At 38.3% G+C, this 23,262-nt stretch overlaps 1 protein-coding gene across 2 annotated transcripts in view; it reads right to left on the reverse strand.

Moving 5' to 3' along the window:
- LOC121928734 (vitellogenin-1-like) overlaps nucleotides 1–23,262 on the reverse strand; it is a 52,692-nt gene that overhangs the window by 14,223 nt on the left and 15,207 nt on the right. For both annotated transcript variants that reach the window (XM_042463868.1, XM_042463867.1), the window contains exons 11-22: nucleotides 21,579–21,788; nucleotides 19,194–19,411; nucleotides 18,996–19,096; nucleotides 16,004–16,128; nucleotides 14,501–14,602; nucleotides 13,831–13,953; nucleotides 13,409–13,595; nucleotides 12,846–12,939; nucleotides 12,556–12,741; nucleotides 6,191–6,329; nucleotides 3,455–3,674; nucleotides 904–1,025 (exon numbers count right to left, since the gene is read on the reverse strand). In XM_042463868.1, coding sequence (XP_042319802.1) covers nucleotides 904–1,025; nucleotides 3,455–3,674; nucleotides 6,191–6,329; nucleotides 12,556–12,741; nucleotides 12,846–12,939; nucleotides 13,409–13,595; nucleotides 13,831–13,953; nucleotides 14,501–14,602; nucleotides 16,004–16,128; nucleotides 18,996–19,096; nucleotides 19,194–19,411; nucleotides 21,579–21,788 — 1,827 coding nt within the window. The remainder of the gene's footprint in view (nucleotides 1–903; nucleotides 1,026–3,454; nucleotides 3,675–6,190; nucleotides 6,330–12,555; nucleotides 12,742–12,845; nucleotides 12,940–13,408; nucleotides 13,596–13,830; nucleotides 13,954–14,500; nucleotides 14,603–16,003; nucleotides 16,129–18,995; nucleotides 19,097–19,193; nucleotides 19,412–21,578; nucleotides 21,789–23,262) is intronic.

Below are 23,262 nucleotides of genomic sequence, written 5' to 3' on the forward strand. Positions count from 1 at the left end.
TCCCTGTGTTTTTTTCATATGGATTTTTCTAGCCTCTTAGGAACTGAGGGGCTTTACAAACAGCCCCTTTTCTGGCTGGATCAGGGCCGTGGCTACCTCACGTTGTGGCCCTGGTGCAGCCACTTGAGGGCACAAAAAGGAGCCACAAAAAGCAGCTCCTTTTTGCACCTTCCAAAGGGTGCCATAGCCACAGCAGCATGGCTGCATGGCACCCCTTCGGTGCTGCATCATCTGGATGCAGCGCTGGAGGCATGCCATGATGCTGTGTGCCATCTGGAACAGCACATGACATCATGATGCCCTGGGGGTGAAGTCAGGACCTCCAGTGTCAGGATGCTGTGCCCTGACTCTGCCCACAGGCCGGCAGAAAGTGCCCGTCTGTACAGGGCCTTAGGTCAGTTATGCAGCATGAATATGCTGTCGGTCCTTCTGAAAATGTTCAAAAAAGTATAAATTTCAAATATCAAACCTTGATTTTCCATTTTTTAAAATAAGGGACACCATTTTGCTATGTCATTGTATTTAATGGGACTTGAGCATCCACAGATTTTGTTATCCATGGGGGATCTTGGAACCAAACTCCAGCTTATAACAAGGGTCCACTGTAGAAAGTTTCTCCACAACACAGCCTGCATAAGAGAGGAGACTTGCAACTCTCTTATAGTGGATATTTCTGTGATCTGCATCATCTTGCTTGGTTCAAAATAAATATGCCTGGATGGCTGAATAGGATAAATCATGCCTGTTCAATTGTTCCATTAGTTTTTTTTTGTATCAGTGCAACTTTGCATATGACACATATTCTTCTAAAGCCTTGAAGGTAACAAGAATAAGTAATAGACCATAATTGGTTTAGATGTTGCCACCATGTGTTGATGATCAAAGCACATACTAGAGAAATACCTCAATTCTTCTAATTCTTATCTCCTTTTCTTCATTCCTCAGCAGCCGCACTTTCTCTGCAGCAGCATGGGCACCTCCTTGAATTGTGAATTGTAACTTCTCAATTGGTGCTCTAGTATCATCTGAAATTATATAAATTATTATAGCCAGTACTGTTGCATAAGATCCTTATAATTTATGCAATAAGCTACAATGTCCCAGATACAGACATGGCACTCTTTATAGACATCCCCACCTACCTATTTGGACCATTGATTCATATGGCACACAGCTGTGTTGCTAAAGCCTACTTGTGACTTTCAGACACTTGTGTGATCTCACTTGAAACCATCACAAAAGTTTGAGAATCATTGCAATACATCTATTAAAGCACATATTGTATCTGTGGTTTTTTTTGTGTGCACCAGCTCAGATTTCACTAGGACTTTGCAAACACAGGCAATTTTGGAGGATACAAATCAACAAAACATGTTATTGACATGGCTGGAAAGCAATCAGATCCATACCCTGACACTATAATCGGAAGCCAGGACTTCTACCCTTTGGTTCACAAATTAACCTATCTGCCTGTTACAAAAAGAGGGTAATATTCAGCTCCAGATGCCTGCAAGGGAGTTAGATCTAGATGAAAGTGAACCATACCAACTATGTACACCTCCTCACAGAGGACTGGCACACATATGTTATTATTTAAGCAGAATTATAAGGGTCTGGAGAGTACTAAAAACGGGAACTATTGGCAATTTATGTTATCCGAGTTAATCATTTCATAGATTAAAAAAAGATTTATAAAAAGATTTCAATGTATGTATGGGGATGGAAGACTATACTATATAATCAGAATAAAGATTAAAAGTAACTTCTTGGACAATAGCTACAACCACAAAATGGTAACTTTCCCACCCTCTGAATCAGAGCACATATACTCTAGTCATGGTTACATTTCAAAAAGCAATGGCCCCCAAATAGCCAAATCTAATCATGACAGATCTTTGGCAAGCAAATAATCAACTCATTCTATTTATCTATTTATGTTTGTTGGACTGGAAAAATAGTCACTGTGGTTTTTAACTGGGGCCTCTGCATCTCAAAGATATTTCTTGTGCTGCTTTTTTGCTCCAGTTAATAATGATAGGGACATTATTATTCAAAGTAATTCACTCCATTTTTAAAACCAAGGGGACGTGGTCTTTTGTATATCACTACACAGGGCCATTTGGTGCTTGGAAACATTGGGGCGGTGCAGATGAAAAGAGAGGCCATTCTTTTCTTCTCCGGATCATTGCTGTAGCAACCACATGGCTGTGGCGACAATCTGGCTGAAAAAGGAGGTCCGAAACGGACCTTTTTGCGCCGTCAGAAGGGCTGCTTCTGGCTAGAGCCATTTGGGCACTCTGGCACCCTTACATCACGAGGTTGCGCTGCATGTGGATGGGGCCGCAGCCTTATGATATTAGGGCTCGGCGAATGTGGACGCTGAGCCACACCGAGCCCTTATATCACTGCCACCACGCTGTTTCGCGCCGGTATGTACCAGCCCATTAATAGATAAAGCATTGTGAAACTGGATTATTTCTGCAGTGCAGATACAGCCTATGTTATGATATATAGGTGTGTGGGTGGCTGTGCATTATGTTATTTGTTTAATTTTTCTATGTATACTTTTTATGTTTTGCCTGAATGTGTTTATATAATTGTTGTTAAATGGTATAAAATATAAATAAAAAACTATAGATGAGAAATATGCATGTACTGCATGATCAAAACATAGGATTGTGGGAGAGGAATTAGTACATCTCATAACATGTTACCTATATAGTCACAAAGATGTAAATCACAGCTGGCATTCTGGTAAGTAGATATAGGATGGTATGCCAGAGTTTCATTTACAGTCACTGATGTCTTAATGTGAACCCCAAACCCAACCTTTTCAGTATGGTAGCACCTCAATGGAAGGGTTTCTCGGGCACTGAAGGCTGGAGCTCTAGGAAATCATGTCTGCAGTACTCCCCCTGTCATGGGGCAGCTTGAGACAAGCAGTTGTGACAGGTCCCTGAGTGGTCTCTCCAGCTGTCTGTCTTTGGTGTACCCCATAACCAGGAGAGCACTGTATGATCATTCCCAGTGCCTTGATTAGAAGCACCACAGACATACATTGGTTGGGGTGCTGTCAGGCTGCAAAGGTAGAGTTTTCTTTGGGGGGGGGGCAAGATGGAATTGTTAGATATAACTACAATGACAGGTCCATTATTATCACTACACCTGATGATGGTTAAGTCAACAGTAACACAACACCCACTGATTTAATGGTTCTACTGTAGTGGGGACCTGCAAGTCCTATCTTCCCAGGATTTTAATATTTTCAGAATTCATCATTGGGTAAGACATCTTATGAATAAATGAACTTCAGCAAAGATGCATCATTCATTCTCCATTGTGTTACATATTATAAAGAGATTTTCCAAAGTTACTATTTCACACAGGTCACTGTTTTGCTATAATTTTTCCCCCTATGAGCTACAAACTACATTGGAGTATAACTAAGACTTACCTTGTTTCAGGGTTAATTTTAAAACATGTTCACCAACTATGTTGTACAGAGAGTCACCTAGGATACATCCAGCATATGCATTTGATGATTCAAGGCAAGCCTTACATCCAAATGTACACATCTCAAAGCACATAGTATGTCGAACTGAATCTAAGTGGCGTTCTGATTGTTTTTGCGAATAGATCTTTTCCGTTGACCTGATTTCTGAAGCAGGTTCATCCTAGATGGGCAAGAAATATATTGAAGGATGAAAGATCACAACTTCAGACTCCCCCCATCTTTTTGGCAATGAGCAGTAATTCATTTGGAAATAGAGCCTGGCATTTGCTAGTATGGATGTATACCATAGAGTTATGCATCCATAATTGATTTGTATTCATGGCCCCTGTAAATTTATGATCATGGCACTATTGCCACGATCATAAAATTGCCTAGTCCTGCTGTACCATGTAGCAGCCATCACAAGCAACAAAGATCTGTTCTCCTGTAGATCAGGGCATAGCCTATTGACGTTTCCACCACCCCCTTCTGTGGTCTCCCATGCAAAAATCAGAAACTGAATCCTTGTCACAGCTCCTCCTTACACTGGCAATTGACGGCAGGAGAGGAGGGGAATGGAAATATCAATATAGCACATCCTGAATGGTAGGAGAACAGATCTCCATTCACAGTGGCTGCTATTTGGTAAAGTGGGATTGGGGTTTGGGCTGGGAGCTGCTACTTAGTTAAATATACTTAACAAATAGGCCACCTAGGATCTTCACCATGATTACATAAACCTGCAAAAATTGGTCAAAGACTGAAGAAATATTATGTGATATCACTTAGTTACTTTTATGATAAATTGAAATAATTCCCATCCTGCTTTAGCAGTGTATGTAATAGCCACTACCATTATACTATCCTGAATACACTTGATATCATGTGATTTTGAAAGCTTATTTGGGCTTGGTTAGAACTTGATTGGGAGAGTATAAGGCAATATCAGGAATTTCCTGGTGGGATAGGAAGAAATTCTGTCTAAAAGCGTAGAAAGCCACTGCCAGCCAGAGCTGACAAGACTCGGGCAAAACGGACCAATGGTCTGATTCAGTGTAAAGCATTTTCCTATGGCTAAAATCCTGTTGGCGATACATGATGGCATAAGCTTTGGTTACACCAGTGTATGTACTCTGATGGAGTTTGCAGAAGAAACATCCACTCTCTGCCCCAGTGCAACTGCATCTTGATGTTGTCAGAATTTCCCCAGAGTCAATTAATGGCAAAGGGTGTGAGGAAGTGCTGAAACATCATCCATACAGTTGAGCAACTGGGACAAATGGCTAACCAATTGCTCTCCTGGACCTCCAGCTGGGAAACCAGGAAGTTCAAAACAGAAGCGCTAAAAGAGCTTTCTATTCCAACAATGTTACTGTTGGCTGTTGCCCTTTGTCTCCATGTTCTGTATACCAAAACTGCTCCAAAGTTGTTACAACCAGTGGCTTGGATCCAAACTTCAGTATCTTTGGAAGAGACCCACTGAAAGCAATGTCAGAAGTAAATAATGATTCCAGCGGGTCTTCTCTAAGCCTAGGTTAATCTACATCCAACTCAATACAATTTAGTTGTTGTTGTTGTTGTTGTTATTATTATTATTATTATTATTATTATTATTATTATTATTATTAACCTTTATTTATAAAGCGCTGTAAATTTACACAGCACTGTACATACAATCTTTTTAATTGGACGGTTCCCTGCCCTCAGGCTTAGTTCTGAGTAAATTTAGTTGGAGCCAACATAGTAGCTCCAACTAAGAGACAGTGACTTGTCCAAAGTCACATAGTGGGTTTTTATGGCTGAGTAGGGATTTGAACCCTGGTCTTCTGGGATCCTAGTCCAGTATTCAAAAGTCTGAGTTTGAGTACTGGACTAGGATCCCAGAAAACCAGGGTTCAAATCCCTGCTCAGTCATAAAAACTTACTAAGAGACTTTGGGCAAGTCACTGTTTCTCAGCCTTGTTGTTGTTGTGTGCCTCCAAGTTATTTCTGACTTATGGTGACTCCAAGGCAAACCTATCATGGGGGTTTCTTGGCAATATTTGTTTGCCATTGCCTTCCCCTGTGGATGAGAGCATGTGATTTGCCCAGGGCCACTCAGAAGATTTCATGGCCAAACTGGGTATTGACCACTGTTCTCCAGAGCCATAAATCTAACACTCAAACCACTATACTATGCTGGCTCTGGAGAGGAAGACAATGGCAAACCTCTCTAGGCGAAGAAAAGGCTGTTTCTACCTAATGCTCACCTTACAGTTGACATAAGTTGAAAATAACCTGGATGCAAACAACAAAAAGAAGTTCAATTGTATCAGGATCACTTATTTTACTCAGCATTATGGACTGTTATGGTATTTCTTAATGAAACAATAAGGCACTGGCTCTCTAAATAGCACATCCCAGTTCTAACTGCTGAATCATCCAACAATACAAATGGTGAAAAGAACTGATTGTTCTGGGAATTTATCTACAGTTAATGGAAATGCTGTCTTGCAACTATAGCACTCTTATATTGCCTTGCTGATTGCTAAATCCAGGTTACAATACATTATAACAATATTTATTACAATGCAATATAGGCCTATTTTACTATTATGTGAAAAGAATTAACCCAATAATTCACACTATTTCTCTTCTATATTTGTCTTCCACTTGGAAGACAAATACATGTGCCTCCAAACATTCAGTATGGATTACCTTTGTTCTATCCTGTTCAGCTGATGAAGAATCAAAGGACTGCTTCATTATGTTAGACATTGTCTCAGGGAGAAACACAGGAGTTGACTTACTAGCAGGTGCCTCTTCAATATTGCAAGTGACAGCGGATGTCTTAAACCTGCAAGATAAATAGTAAGTGAAATAATGCAATAGAATACAAAGATATTGAAAAGATCTGAATTATGTATTGCAATATGGACTTGATAGCAAATGCTGTACCTTGCAAATTGCCTCACAAATTGAACTTGTAGATATGGCTAGTCATATTTTAAGCAAAATCAAAATAGTATAATTCTATCTGGGGTGATGGTTCCAGTCTTCAGCTGAAAAATGATATCACATACTAACAATTTCCAAGTTATTGTTAAAATCAAGGGTATTTTTCAGCCCATGCACTAGAGTTTCATCAACCACTTCGCCCTGGTTAAATAGTAATAAAATTCAGTGGTGGTTATTCTGGCGAATCCTCCACAGATAGTTTACACTTAGAACAGACAATATGTATGTATAGTAGGTTGATGGGTGGTTTTGAGATGGACATATTTGTTCTGCCAGTTCTAGACATAAAGATGTTTCTTAGATTACAGAATCTCAGTTATATACATCCTTTGGGGATTTCCTTCCTGTGAAGTAGGTGGTCTACACTTGAAAAAAGTTCTTCATACTGTTACTGTCACTATTTGAGAAGAGGAAAAATCTAAGCCAATTGTGATTAAATTAAATGGCAAACATTGATGACATTTCTGGCTCATAGTGACTATGGTACTCAGTTTTAGTCTCAAAAACTCAAGGTTCACATCACAATCCCCATCCACTGGATGACTGTGGGCAAGTTGCTTTCTCATAGTTTAATGCTCCTCTCAGGATAATAGTGCAGACAAAATGAAGCACATCATTGGGTGTAAATGTGAACCGTTAATAGTATATTGTCATTCATTTTAGCCAGACATTTGTAATGCAGTCCCATTATGCAAAACAAGACAAAACAAATGGCTGCATTTCACATAAAACAGTGTTATATAGGCCTTTTCCCTGTGCTGTTACTCATAAAGTACTCTTTACACAAGGGTTGCTGCATGTGCTGTGTAATACTAGCAGTCTACAAAGGGATCTTGTAGTGCCTTTGAGACTGTGAGAGAGAACATGTAGTATAAGCTTTCACAGACTTGGTCTACTTCCTTAGCTACATGGAGTGTGTGAAAAAAGTTGTAGCATAAGCTTTTGTAGACTTAGGTCCCATACAGACAGGCAGTTTATGCCGGCCGGTACGTGGACTAGCGTTTGGCGTCCACATGGCTGAGAACCGTAGTCCGCTGCCCGGTTGCCATGATGGCTTGTGCCTGTTTACACGGTGTGTGCCAGGATGACACACGTGCATCACAGCACCCAAACGGCACTGGCTGGAAGGGTCATCATGATGGCATGTGAGTGCCACTATGGCACCCCTTCCAGGAAGCTGCTTACAGCGGCTTCTTTTTGTCCCAAGAGGGAGCGGATCATTGCCACGGTGTGCAATTGCCGCGGCAATGATGCAGGCCAAACAGGGGCAGCATTTAGCTGCCCGTCTATCAAGTCCCTTAGTCTGTTTCCTCAGATGCAGACTCCATGCATCTGGGGTAGTAGACCAAGTTTACAAAAGTTTATGCTACAACTTTTTTCACAGAGTTAGTCTCAAAGGTGCTACAAGATCCCTTTGCACAATGATATTCCAGACCAACATGGCTATGTGAATTTGGCTAGTAGTCTATTTATTTAACAGCATTTTAATAAAGCATCATCTCTGAACTTTTGGTAGTACAAGAGCATTGGTGATATGGACATTAATTCCTCTTCTCCATTTTTTGGTTGATAGCTTGCTTTAAAAGGCATTAAATGCACATGCAGACACAGACACACATTCTGTATTTCATGCAGTCCATTGATGTTGTTGCCTCAGGGTTGTTTTGGAAACATTGACAGGCTGAGTGACCTGCCTGGCTGTGAACGGGAGGTGATTGGTATTACCATGTTGAGTATAATGTGCTTCACACTTGGTGACAAAGCCTAAGAACACCTAATCTACTCTATTTGAAAGGTGGATTTGCATTCCTTTTATCTTTCTCTCTCTTTCTTTTTGTCAGTGCCTGTAGTGGTGAGGGTACTGTAGCATGCAGTTGCACTTTCTACAGGGCACCTCAGTCAAATAAAAATAAATAAATAATGTGTTATCACCCGAGGGCTTTGTTTTCTTCCTAAACTCTCTGTTTCTGATAAAGGGCATGCCAGCCACACTCCACGTTAAGCTTAGCTAGACATTTCAGGAATAAAAACTGAACCAAAATATTCTTTAAGACAAGCTGAGGGGATGAAAGAAATTACAAATCAACTTGCATTTCATGATCGCCCATCCAGGCAGAATAGATTAAAAAGAAGTGGCTTTCACTTTATTCACATTCAATAATTTAAATCATCACCAAATCATAGGCTATGTCTCCAAGCGGCAATCATTGGCATCCTTCCCTTACTTGCATCACATCTTCTTGCAGTACATTTTATGTTTTAAGCCACTCTACCCCTGCTACTTCATAAAAGTGCTTGATGGGTTCTTTCCCACTGAACATGGAGAGCCAGCAAAAGCAGTTGCATCACAGATTACATATGGCACTGTCTGAAGAATCACACAGAATAATAAAAATAAGCTGTCTAATATCCTATTCTGGTACTTTAATAACAAGAATGAAAAAAAAATTACAAGGAAGGCCTAAAGGTAGAGTATGAAAGGTTCTGCTTTTTGTGATCCTTGCTCAAGGGGAAAATAAAAAAGGGAGAATTGTACATTTCCAGAATAAGAGAAGTAGATCATTTCTCAATACTAGCAAATTTTTCAACAGGGAAGATGTTATATTCAGTTTCAATTTTTTTTTAAAAAAGAAAGTCACCACATTCTTATCCATTTACTGAAATGGCTTTCTGAACCTTGAAACTGTAGATAATCAGTTCAGACAAATGTGAAGTAAGGTGTTACAAGAAAATGTTATGATCATTGTAGGTGCCATCTTTTATAGAAGAAATCCTTTGTAAAGTGATAGGCAGTAGGAAAAGAGGAAGAAAAAGCATTTCAGTACATGTGGAACAATTCAATCAAGGTAGCCACAGCCCTGAGTTTGCAAGGTTTGAGCATGGCTGTTGATAAATGGGGCTCTTGGAAGAATCTTATTCATAGGTGATAGCAAATAACAATTTAATAGTTAGATTTTTAAATATTTCAATATGTAAATAGAGAGCTGGTTTGGTTTGAGTGTTGGACTATGACTCTGGAGACCAGAGTTCAAATCCCTGTTCAGCCATGGAAGCCCACTGGGTGACATTGGGCAAGTCATACCCTTTCAGCCTCAGAGGATGTCAAAGCAAACCCTCTCTGAATAAATCTTGCCAGGAAAATCACATGACAGGCTCGCCTTAGGGTCATCATGAGTTGGTAAGGCTTGATAAATAAATGACATCTCACATTTATACAAGCACAGTATTTTTCAGGAGAGACAACTCACGAAGACAAACGAGAATAAGTAAATTATGAAATACTAACTGATAAAAGAGTATGGGTTAGCAGAACTTTACTGGCAGGGGAGGCAACTTTCACAGCTCCTATTTTACTCTGCAGGACCCTGCATCTTAGGAAAAGATGGCCTGAAGGGGTGGGAGAGCTTTTGAATTAGCCCAAGAGGCAACAGAACATTTGGCAAGATCCCCTGCCAGCCCCACCACTCCTTTACTCCAGCAGAAATTATCCTGGGCTGAGTATCTTCCAAACGTCAAAGGCTTTTTGTGCTTATGAAATGGCTAATCTGGAATAATGAGCAGTAAAGATGCACATGTGAATAAATTTGGATGAAGTTTTGCTTCTGTGCAAAATTATTGGCAGGACTGTGGGATGTTGGATGAGATATGAAAGAGATGAGAAGATCTGACCACCGCAGAGAATAGGGGCAGAGAGAATTTTTCTGGATGACTGTGCAACTGTGTAATTCTTTAGTATAAGTAAAAAGTATACAAATTACAAAAGAGGAAAGAAAGAAAAAACCAAGATCAAGTTTCTGTTCAAAAAGCTACTTCCTGTTCTGTTCAAAAAGCTATTTGCTCTTGATACTCTTTTTGTTTCTACCACTGAGAACAATATAGAACAAATGACACAATTAAAAAAAGAAAGAAATTGAACCATATTGATACTAACTTTTATCAGTTAGCATTTATGTATGTTGCATTCAAAAGCATCCATTCAAGTTAGTTCCCCCAGTAGAGTAGACCCAATAAATCAATGGTGTTTACATATGTGTTGACTTACCATTCAGGAACTGAATCAATGAGTCTACTTTATACCATACTAACAATGGGATTCAGGCCATTATCTCTTTGGTAATACCATCATGTATATATACATATAGTTAATGCTAGTTTGTATGGAAGGCATAAATAATAACAGATAACATAATCAATCTTATTTGTGATCAGTCATATAAATAAGATACATATGTGAATTCTTTCATGGGGGCTGTTCATAAGTGTCCTAAAAAATGGAATGAAAAGAACACTTAAGGGACATTTTTCAACAGCTTGCCATGATGTATTTTGGATAGCGCATTCTCTGGAAGCTTTCCATATTCTTGCTTTAATCTCCAGAGTTTGATTTTCCCAAAGTTTTATGTATATGCTCATTTTTCATCTTGAGGTTATAAAGAAAAATATGATTTTAAGTATCCATGTGTTTGTTAACCAAATATTGGAAAGAAAAATGTGTTGCTTGGCAAGGTGTTCATATACTTTGCACTAATACAATTTATGGCACTTAAATTTTTTCTCTCTCCTAAATGCTGCCAAGCTAATATGGTTTCTAATCAGGACTACCATCCAATTAGAGAAATCATTACTGGTTTAATGACAAATTCACTGTTTTACCAAACAATGTAAAGCAGAGTAGAAGCAGAGTTCTACTACTGAGCTGTCACAGTATCCCCAATCCTGCCAACCCCAAACTGGCAAAGGCAAAGAACAGAGTCAGTCCCACCAGGCTGTGTGTGGATGGCCGAGTTTAGAATTTAATGCTATGCACCAAGAAATGGGGCAGACTAGCAAGAAATCAATCAATCAGACTAGCAAGAATTGAAGGGCTTCTAGCTGTAATTGGAAGTACCATCTCTGTGGAGTATTATCACCTGAAAACCTTCCTTGCCAGGTTTTTAGTGTCAAATGAAAACCTCTTTATTTATTCTAAGCATTTTAATAAACAGCAAATCTTATTTTATTCCTTTGACTGTCAGTTTATCTGATGTGCTTTCAGCTGTTCACATTAATCTCACAACCAAAAGTTAATATTGAGAACAGTCTTAATTATAGCAGTGATTTAATTAAATCTCATTGATTTCAGGTATTGAATCTCATTGACTGCTCTAAATATTAATAAGAATGGGCCCAACCCACTATTTTCTTTGCACTTGAAATCATTGTTTAGAGTTTAAAGCATTACTTTCAATCCTTCTAAAGTCATAAAGGGAGTATAATATTCATATCAAGAAATACAGCTTGTCTACGGTGATTGTAAAATAACAACCACTGTACTTTTACATTTTAAAGCAATAGTTAGTCATGCAGTTGCAGAGTTTCAGTAGTATCAAACTTAAAAAAGGATATTGAAAATCCAGTTACAGTCTGTGCAATGTCATTACCTATTAAAAAGTGATGCATCATGTCTTAAACATATTTTTGGGAAGACAGAAATGTATATCTTTACCTAGGAGTAATTCCAGATTATTTCAGAGGGCCTATGAAGTAGACATGTACAGGGTTGTACTGTTGAGCTTTGAAGCAACTTTCAATTTACAGAGGTCTATTTGAATTATGTAAAGCTAAATAGTAATAATAATAATAGTAATAATAATAATATATTTCTACCCCACCTCTCCTTTAAGATCGAGGCGGCATTACAACAATAAAAACCATACAATACAATAAAATCAACTTCACTATTCCTTCTCTTGTTAAAACAAATCAACACAATAATTCCAATATAACAATAATTATAAAAATACAATTAAAATCAGTTAAAACAATCAGAGATAGGAACCAGGACATCTTGGGGTGGTCAGTAGAATAGTCCATAAAATTTACACCATCATAATTTTGATTGGAGTGTATAACTTTAAAATAAGATATCCACTCCTCCCCATCCAAGCACTAGCTTCAGACAACAGGCAAAAATAAATTAAGGAGGTCAGCACATTTTCTTTCTTATTTTAAAAATCCCTTATTATACCGAAATGAACAAATATAACCCCCCCCCCCACTGCTCATTTGGAGCAAATCCAACATACCTTAGAGAAATGATGTCAGTTTGCTGCTTGCATGGTGGAAGTTCAACTTTGAAATTCTTTTCCTTAATATTTAGAGTAACGTCAATATTCAGAGGTACATTTACAACGAGTTTGGCATTTTCTTCCAGTACAGCCCGAATTTCAGGTGTTATAACTCCCATTGTCAGGAACATATCTTTAAAAATGCTAAAAATGTCAAACAAAAATATGTTGAGTTTGCACTTATATACATCAAAGCATTAATGTACACACTGTATCTGATGATTCAATGTATCAGTAATTTTATTTACCTGAGTCTCAGCTTGGTTTCCAGTTTAAGGTTGTTATTAATCAGGTCTAGCAAAGTCAAATGTGATGTTGGCTCAGGGGTTATCGATAACTGAGCTGTTTGAAAGTAAGTAAGTAAAATCAATACCGTAAAATAGTATTATTGCATTAAGATGGATTTTCTTAGTCAATAAACATGTGTTCTTTGTGCTACATCCAGACCAATTATTCTTGTGTGTGCCACAAGCTAATATTCTATTAGATCTGCTGTGTTCTGTTTAATATACATATCAAATATTTCTACATGGGAGACTCCCAGGAGGTCCTGGAAGATGATATCATTGGTGTATATCCAGCTATAAGAACATTCTTTGATGTTTCTATGCTGCCCCTTTCCACTAGCTGATAAATAGTGTGTGTGTGTGTGTGGGGGGGAAGCTAATAAGTAGGTTTTTTGGTGATGCTGAAAGGCAGATAGGTCTCTTCCACCTGTGCAGAACTTTACAATACACCTCATGATGTAGCATCTTGGCTATGGAGGTCTTGTAAATCACTATATCCAAGAATTAACATTCCATTGTCTTACCATTTCCAACCAATTTTGTGTTAGAAATATGAACCAAGCTTATTTGCCATGGGAGTCCAGTACAGGTAGGCACAACACGATGGATTTCTGCAGTCATAACATTCTTGTCCCACTGAAGGGTATTGTGATTTTTAAGAATATCCACAACTTCCTTTAGCAAGGGGGATTTTGCTCTTCCTTGGTATGCCTGCAATGATAGATTTGGCATATTTAAATGAAGATAACTAGAATATGGCACACTTTGGGGGCAGTGTTTGTCTCCCAGGAAGATGACATTATTGTCTTAATAAATATCACTAATAAAATTTAGAGTATAGTGTGTTCAATCAAAGCTTTAAAGAATCATCAACAGGAAGGACAAAAGAGGGATTGTACATTTATGGTATTGATCATTTATCTGACAGTGATGTCAAAAGAGTCACCTGAAACATTTCTGAGATCATATCAGTTGTCAAGGCCCCCGTCATGATTTCTTGACCAAACACTTTTAGATATCCTCCTCCAATAGGGCTATTGGATCCATGGGATGTTTTCTGGTCAGAGAACTGTTGGTGAAAAGAAGCAGATTCTTATTGAGATGTTCTTTTATTATTTGTTAAATAATAGGCAAATGCAACTCTTCTACTACAGTGGTTGTTGCAACATGCTGTAAAATTTTTTCAAAAATAATGAAACCAAACACACATTACATAATCAAAACTTGCAAAAATAAACAGAAAAATAGATGAAACCCATTAAAAAAAGCAGTGAAAAGAATAATCTCAAAATAATTCTAAACCCAGCATGTGAGTTGCCTTTTGGATGTTTTACAACAGTTGTATGCAAGTGGGGAGGAGAATGAAGAGGCACCAAGCAAACCTCCTGGATCAAAGAGTTTCAAAGTCTAGTTCTGGTCATTAAACAAAAAAAAAAAAACGTTCTTTTGTGACCACCCAGCCAGGTTTGATCACCTAGGGTTGTTAGATCTTAGGGAATAGGCAATCTGATATGAGACGTATCCCATCTCCAAGCCATTCAGGGTTTTAAATGTCCATAGTATTTGTATGACTAACTCCTATTAGATTTTTGTTTGTTTGTTTGCTCGACACTTACCTTTGAGAGAAGACCCTCTGGATCAGTGAATGGATTGACATCTCTGCCACTTGCATATACCTTTTCTAAGACATCATGCACTTTTTCAGATCCAATGCCCACCTATGTTGGAAGGTAAAATAAAATTATTAAAAAGACATTTAAGATTCCATATAAATTAAATCAATACAATTTTTTTCATTATTTTAAATCAACCCAACTATTTAACAAATGTGTTTCCCATTTAAGCTTATGCATAGCTGTGATTACTCAGATGTAAGCCCAATACTATTTATTAACCCTTACTGTCAGGTTAGCATGTACAGGATTGCAATGCATATTAGCATATTAAACCCACTGTGAAGGCTTTTCAAGAATCACACAGAAGTGAGTTCTACTGGAGTATGGGTTAACTTCACGTTTCATTAAAAAAAGAATCTCTAATCCATTGTTAGCATGAAAGGCTATATAAAACCTAATCTTTTTTTTTTAAATCAAAATTGGGAATGTTTGTAATATATAAAAAAAAACACCAACACCAAAAACCCTGAATGAAATGGATTTTGAAATAAAATAATTAATTCCAAGGTCATCCTTATCGGTGGTGATTTGTTGCATATGTAGGAAGTGGTGAATCTGCTCCAGGGTTCAGACATCACCTTAAAGGAACAATCCAAGATCCTGAACTTATTTTGAGTATGCTACACTTGATCTTTGTCAAAAGGCTGAGAAGTGTGATGGAATTTGATGAAACTCAAAGCCAGAGTAAATTCATTGCTCCACTGACAGAGAAATCACTACCTTCCACTGATCAATAGCATAGGAGTACATTCAGAAACTGAACTCAACTGAGCATCACAATCAATATAGGCTGTCTCCTTTATCCTTAATGCTTGGGGCCAAATGTGTTTTGGATTTTTTAGATTTTGGAATATTTGCAGATATATAATGAGAAATCTTGGAGCTGAGATCCAAATCTAAAAATAAAATTCATCGTTTTTATGGGTTTGTCAGGTTATATAGCTGTGTTCTAGAAAAGTTTATTCCTGACATTTTGCCAGCATCTGTGGCTGGCATCTTCAGAGAATGCTGGCATGGAAGAGAGTGTGCTATATATATACTGTGTGACCCTTGGTTGAGAGGAAGTGATTTACATATTAAGCTGTGTCGGTCTGTGGTTGAATGGCAAAGCCTTAGGGTGTCTATGCATTGTCTCCTGGGAAATTCCCTGACCCTGGGTGGTTTTCATTTGCACATACTCCACTCACTTCCATGTCAGCATTCTATGAAGATGCCAGCCATGGATGAGAAATGTCAGGAACAAACTCTTCGAGAACATGACCACATAGCCTGACCCCCCCCCCCCCCCCCAAAAAAAAATCATGGATGCCTTGGACTTCACATAAAATTCATCGACTTCACATGAAATTCATCAATGTTTCACATACACCTTTTACACATAGCATGAAGGTATTTTTAATATGTGGTTCAGAATACAGGTGAATTGTGAAAATGTCCAGTTACCTCCAAAGGAAAAAGGATGTTGCCAAGAAAGTTTGCCTTGAAGTTTGCCATTACAAACAGTGGAAACATGCTCCCATGTTTATGTATAAAGACAAATTTAGTTCCTATACCAGCCATAAGAGATTCTGCAAAGACAAACAAAACTCAACAAGAAGCTTGATCATTTTTTTTTCTATTGCAGAACACAGTAACTGCTAAATGTTTACAATATCTTATGAAAAAGCCAGAAATTCGATGTGGTGTAGTAGTTTGAGTGTTGGACTGTGATGCTGATGATAGGGTTCCTGCTTGGCCATGAAAGTCCAGCAGATAACCTTGGGCAAGTCAATTTCTCAACCCCCCAAAAGGCAAAGGCAAATTGCCTTGAACATAACTTGTTAAGAAAACCCTAAGATAGCATCACCATAAATTGGAAATGACTTGAAGGCATATAATAATAACTACATGGCACCTCCAAAAGTCCAAAACTCCCAAGGGCAGAAAATTGGTCTCTAGACCTGCTGCAGTTGCCACCCCTTGAGAACTGGAAAAACAAAGAACTACTATATATAAAAAGCCATAAATACAATTATTTTTTAATCTCTCCCCCGCCACCAAAGCTCTGATCTCTAGGAGATCCATATAATCTCTTATGACATAATGGACATGATAAGAATATGAAAAAAGACTTGCCATCTTTGCAGTTTTAGAGAGGCTATATGGATGTTCAGAAGACAGATGGATAAAGATTGGTCTGCCAAATTTTTCTTAAGAAGCTTAACATGTCTGATAATAAATGTTGAAATGGCAAATCAAATGGTACTATTTGTTCAGTATCAGCTAATTATCAACTAAGTGCCTATAAAGGTGAAATGTATGCAAACAATATTTTAGTTTCTGGATAATCTAGGCATAGAACAAGCAGTATAGCAACAACACAGATTAAATGTCATCTCCACATTCAAGACAGTATTGTATGATGCCATGATGTTATGAAGCAATGTATGATGTGACTCAATATTCCTGATATTAAGCTTCAGTAGAGCCAGCATGTTGTATGGTTTTAGTGTTGGACTGTGACTCTGGAGACCAGTGTTCAAATCTCTGCTCAGCCATGGAAACCCACTAGGTGATCTTGAGCAGCACTCAAGGAATATACTCTCTTAGCCTCAAAGGAAGGTAAAGGCAAACTTCCTCTGCACAAATTTTGCCAAGAATTCACCTTAGGGTTGCCATAAGTCCAAAACAAATTGAAGGCACATAGCTGGAGTGTTATAGTGTTTCAAATATTTTTTTATCTTTTTAAAAATATTTTATTCTTTTAACATGCAATTTGTTTAAATGTTGTAGTAATTTAATCATAGTTTAATGTGCTATTTTTATATGCTTTAAAATGTACTGTTTTTTTTTTTAAATTGTAAACTGCCCTGGATCCCAGTTCTGGGAAAAGGGTGGGATATAAATAAATAACAACAACAACAAGAAGAAGACATTAATTATTGCTGTTCTCTTTGTAACATAATAGTATGAAGTTAGACAGAAGGAGATGGATGCAACATTAGTTGTCTGTCTTGCCTCCTAGCCAAACAATTTTCATATTATTATATAATTGTTATATAGTTGTATTATATAATTGATCATATTGTTCTGTTATATTCTATGGTTCAAATATTGCTGCACAGTACCATGGGAGGCTTTATTCTACAAGGTATCTTATAAATCTTTTAAATAAATAATTTTAAAATAGGCATTTGACAAACCTATATCTATCATAATGTCTTGTTCTGTCGTATGTTTTGAAGGGAGGCCAAGTTGCTACAACATGGGATGCCAGGCGTGTTTACAGTGTAGTGACAACCTTACATCCATATGTCTAGACTGGATACCTGCATCCAATGAATCTTTCATCCATTGTTAGAGCTCATGTGCCCCAAAAGGCAGGCAATTGATCAGTGAGTCTACCTATCCCTCTGATTTTTTTCAGCTGGTTAAAACTCTCTGAAAGTCTGCTAACTCAAGACTTAACATACAGGGTATCTGACAATTATCTTTACATCTCTCACTGCAGTAGAAGCGAGACATTTCCCTGCAGGAAGAGTTAAAGAGATGGATGCAAAATTACTATTCTGCCTTGCTTCTTAGCCAAACAGCTAAGGGTAATTAAAAGGTAGGATTTAGCAGAAGAATGATAAACTTGAGTGGAGTACAGTCTTCTACAGTTATTTGCAGGTGTGTGGTTCAGTTGTTGCTGTTGCAGGCCTTCAAGTAATTTTGGACTTATGGAGACCCTAAGGTGATCCTACCACAGGGTAGTTTTTCTTTTGAAAGATTTGTTCCAAAGGACTTTGCCATTGCCTTTCTCTGAGGATGAGAGAGTGTGACTTATCCAAGGCCACACAGTCAAGCTTCCCTGACTCAGCAGGAAATTCAGACCTTCCAGAGTCCTAGTCCAATGCTCAAACAACTACACCACTATAACATGGGTTCTCTTTGGTAGTTTTATTTACTAGCTTATGATTGGTTTTTAAAAGCTAAGGTTTTTGGTGATGGTCATCACATCATTTCTTGTTTCCTTTTCATTAGTCCTATTCTAATCAGAGGACAAGGTCATCTAGTATTTAAGCTTTGCTAGCGCTTTATTGTATCTAACATAAGCAGTGCATTTAAAAAGGATTAACAGGCATTATTATTATTTGGAATATTATAGGAAATAAAGATCTGAGAGGACAATATTCCTTCCATCTGTAAGGTATCTGAAGTACTAAGATACCTCAGGTGTCTTTTAACACAGAGATTCTGTTTTAGCACTTCATTACATTCTTCAGTAGACTTCTTAAATAATGGGACTCTGTGATGTTAGTCTGTTAAATTATAGGTGGAGAGAGATGCACCGTATCTTTTTAGGTCTTAAAGCAAACAGCTTTTATTCTTAACAGATGGAATTCCATTTATTTTTAAGGCACTGTAGCACTGGAAATAATAAACACTGGCTGAAAAAACCCTTGTCTCTTACCTTTGAATACACTCAAGATGAACACTCTGCTGAATCGAAAACCTGCTGACTGTTGGATTTTTGTGCTGAGTACTTTGAGAGCCACTCTACTGGCAGAAGCCCTGGGGGGAAAATACATGTAGGAGTATTCATGTTAAGGGTTGCTGCTTATTGTATAGTATTCATTTGAAAGGAAATCAACATTTTTATAAGACTTACATCATATGTAAATCAGGATTTGTGGATCTGGCCACTGCACTCAGGTGAGTGTAGACAAAATTTTCCACCTGCATGCTGGGTTCATTTAGCATAGCATTAGCCAAGATCATCAACACAGGAAGGGTTGGTTTGGTTTCAAACAGAACCATGGCAGCAAGCACTCGGCTTGCAGCATCAATCTTGTAGTTTAGGATTATTTGAAGGGTAAGTCCTTGGACCTATGTAAAGCAGATAGGAAAGATTAATTTTCTTGTCTTAATTTTCTCCTTGCTAAAATTATTTAAGAGGCTTTTGGCCCATGATAGTTCAGAAAGCAACAGGCTTATGTACATTCAGCAGACATTTGGCCATAAAACCAGTTCTTAGTCCCAACTACAATAGGGCCTTTGAATCAATGGAACTTACATAAAAATTGAAGGGGCCAGTGCTCATCTCCATTACTAAGCTGAGGGAACCAGTGCTGTCAAAAATGATTCCATGGTCATGTGGTCAGCATAACTGATGGAATGCTATTACCATTCCACTGAAGTGGTACCCATTTATCTACTTGCACTTTTACATTCTTTCAAACTGCTAGGTTGGCAGAAGGTGGGACTAGTGTTGGGAGCCCACTTGGTCCCGTGGTACCTGGGTCTTGAACTGCCAACTTGCTGACCTTGAGGCTGTCAGAACTAGCAGCTTAATCACTATGGCGGGTTACAGACTGCCCATTTGGGGCGGTCTGCACCCGCCCCTTTCCCCGGAGTATCGGGGCTTCAGTGGCTACACTGGCAGCCGCTGAGGCCCCGATCCGCTGCTTTCCAGGCTGCGGGGAAGCGGCAAAAGGTCCCTTCCCCACAGCCTGGAAAGGGGTGTCCTCGGGGCTTCAAGCCTCAAGGACATCCTGCGGCGGCGGGAAGGAGGATTTGGCCTCTTTCTCCTTTGGTCCGCTAGGCGCAGCTGTATGAAGGCTGTGCCCAGCGGACCAAACCAGGAAGGAGCTCCGTTTCGGAGCTCCTTCCTGCTCCGTGCTCAGGGCGCACTATGCGCCCTGGCGCGGAGCGAGGACATCACGTCCGCGCCGCCCTGTATAGAGGCGGCGCAGCCGTGACGTCCTCATGGTGGCCCCCATGTAGATGGGGCGCCACCATTTTGTACGGACTCAGTCTATACTAGGGTTAGGAGGGTGCGGAAGCACCGCACCTTCCTAACCCTAGTACGGACTGACTCCGTACTTTAGTGCCCGTCTGTAACGGGCCTAAGTCCCCACGTGTCTAATAAGTATCGACTTACCAACACTTATGAGGTTCCCATTGATTCAAAGGGCCCTTTCCCCCTTTGACTAACTACATGCAACTTCAGCTCTGTAGTCATACAATGAATTGTTCTATCAAATAGTGAAAGAGAAAACTGTTAAAAGCAGCAAAAGTCAAATTGTCTGCTGGATTTGTGTGCATATTATGGCATTACTGAAGTCCTTAAAAAAAACAACCCAAACAAACACACACACCCAGCAAAGATCAGGCACTCTTTCATTCCTCTGTATTGAGAAAAATGCTCTGAAAAGCTTCCCCTACAAATTACTGCTACTTAAGAAAATGTAAAACAATATTCTATTTTTCTGCCTTTTGTAACTGCAAAAGAAAGACAACTTTGGATTTTTAAGAGGAAGTAGCCAGAATAAGATACACGAGGAGCTTCTTCCCCTTTCTCTCCCATACATCTTCACACACCCCTCTCTCATACACAACACATATCCAAAGCACCATATCATACAGCTCACTGAAAGATATATGTGAATTTTAATTGTAGAAATCTCTCATGGATCATGACATAAAAATCTCACTTTTTCAGCTTTTTACAAACACCTCTTTACTGTGGGAAGGGTTTTTTTTTTGGTACTCATTTTTGTAGGCTCATTTTCTTAATCTGTATCTCTATCTATCTATCTATCTATCTATCTATCTATCTATCATCTATCTATCTATATTGGCTAGCAATTTATCCTAGCATAACCTTTCTCACTATCTCTACTAATAAATCCAATTTTCATGTACATTTTCCTATCAAGTGTTTATTTTTGTATACACTTTTGACTGGAGTAATTTATTGGAAAATTTGGTAAAGTGGGAATTTCAAAGAGTCCGTTCTCTTTTTTTGATTCAGGATGTGCAAAGTGAATTCATGTTAATTTTTGGCTAGAAAATCCCCCTCTTACATAAGGATAAGGATTTTCTAGTCAAAACTTAACATGAATTCACTTTGCACTTCTTGAATCAAAATAACATATAACATTTTCAGAGGAGAAAACTATCACATCATCATGATATTTTTGTGTTACATCAGGTATAACTAATAAAAATGTATAATAATGTTCTTTAAACAGCCCAGGTTACATATTCTTACCCGTACAGGATCCTTTTTGCCAAGATTTCTTAGAGCCAATATTGCATTAAATTGAGTTCTGAGATCATAAGAAGAAGCAGAATTTGGCATGAACTTCATGATCGGCTTCAAAACAGCTTGATGGCCCACATTTCCATAGGTCTTAATAACTAGCTGTATTCCTTCTATATCAGATGATTGCGCTGCTTTTGTTGCAAAATCAGTCAGAGGCTATTTTTAAAAAATGGATTAAATGTTGAACAAGTCCTGGAAGCAGTATGGTTAAAATCCACAAAGATTAGCACATAAGAAGAGCTGGTATGGCAAAAATGCCACACACAGACAAACCAAAACTAGTGGTATAGACATGAGACGTGATCATGAATTTGTCTACATGTATGCGCACATTGTAGCAGAACTCCTTTCTTATTCATTTCAGGTAAATTGCTAGGCTTTGCTAGTTAAAAATCCATAATTACAAATTGTTAATCTAGTTAATATGATGTCACCTTTAAAAAAATTCTATATATTTTTAAAGGAAGGTGACTATTTTGATAGAAAGCGTGACTATTAAATGAAAGAATGCAAATCAAATATCAAATGGAATTTCATACAATAAAGTTATTTCTGCCATCTGGCAAAAATTATATTCTGGTTAGCTCCCTGAGAGGCATCTTATCACATTGAATAAGTAAGCCACTAATATCCATTTAGCAATATCACTTTATTAAATTAGGGATATTTTATTGAATGAAAAGATTTTCATAGAATCATAGAGTTAGAAGGAACCACAAACACCATGTGGTCCAACCCTCATGATGATTTTACACAATGTGATGTGGTAATACCTCTTGTTCTGGAAACGTAAGATGGCATCAGATGGCTGGCTGCTCACCAACCCCCTTGGTGCCACTCCCTCTCTTTAAAACAAGCAAATGTGAATATATTCTTAAGAAAATACATCTTGTTCAGAAAACATAAGATAAATTCTCTTTAGAAATGTTATAAGTGACTTCTAGGAAAGATTTAGCATCTATTCCACCTTATTTTGAATGTCAGTGTGCACTAGCAGTGGCATCTTATATCCCATATAATTTGGGGAATATATCTAAAATATGAATGATAATTGTTGGAGGTGCAGACAGGCATGCTGAATTCCTGCGTATACGTGAGAAATGCCTTCTTATATCATATATGAGAGCACAAACAAATTAATGGACATATTGGTGCTATGTTCCTTTTGGTGATTATGAAGAACCTTAAGTTAAAAGATGTTCTAAAGGGTACTTGGCAGAAATAGATTATAATTGCTTAAATAATTGTACAGTATGTTGATATGCTGAGAAATTCTCAGATCAGATAGATCAGGTCCATGCTATCCAGGCACACTATCAGCCTGCCCAGGCCCTGTGATTATCAGGAGTGGCTCTTCTCTCAGTCCCACTACTATCACAAGTGTGATTGATGGGGGCATAAGATAGTGCCTTCTCAGTGGTTGCCCTTGGGGTCTGGGACTGCCTTCCCAAGGAGGATAGAATGGCCTCCTCACTGCTGTCCTTCTATCATCAGGAGATGTGTGTTTGTGTGTATATATATGCTTAAAAGCCTTCTGAAGCTTTTAAAACAAAAAGTTTTTAGAGATTGGGCTGAGAAGGTGCTGTATTGTTTTAATCAGATCTGTTTTTAATTGTATAGTTGCATTTTG

This window comes from Sceloporus undulatus, chromosome 4, assembly GCF_019175285.1.
Source record: "Sceloporus undulatus isolate JIND9_A2432 ecotype Alabama chromosome 4, SceUnd_v1.1, whole genome shotgun sequence".
NCBI classification, from domain to species: Eukaryota; Metazoa; Chordata; class Lepidosauria; order Squamata; family Phrynosomatidae; genus Sceloporus; species Sceloporus undulatus.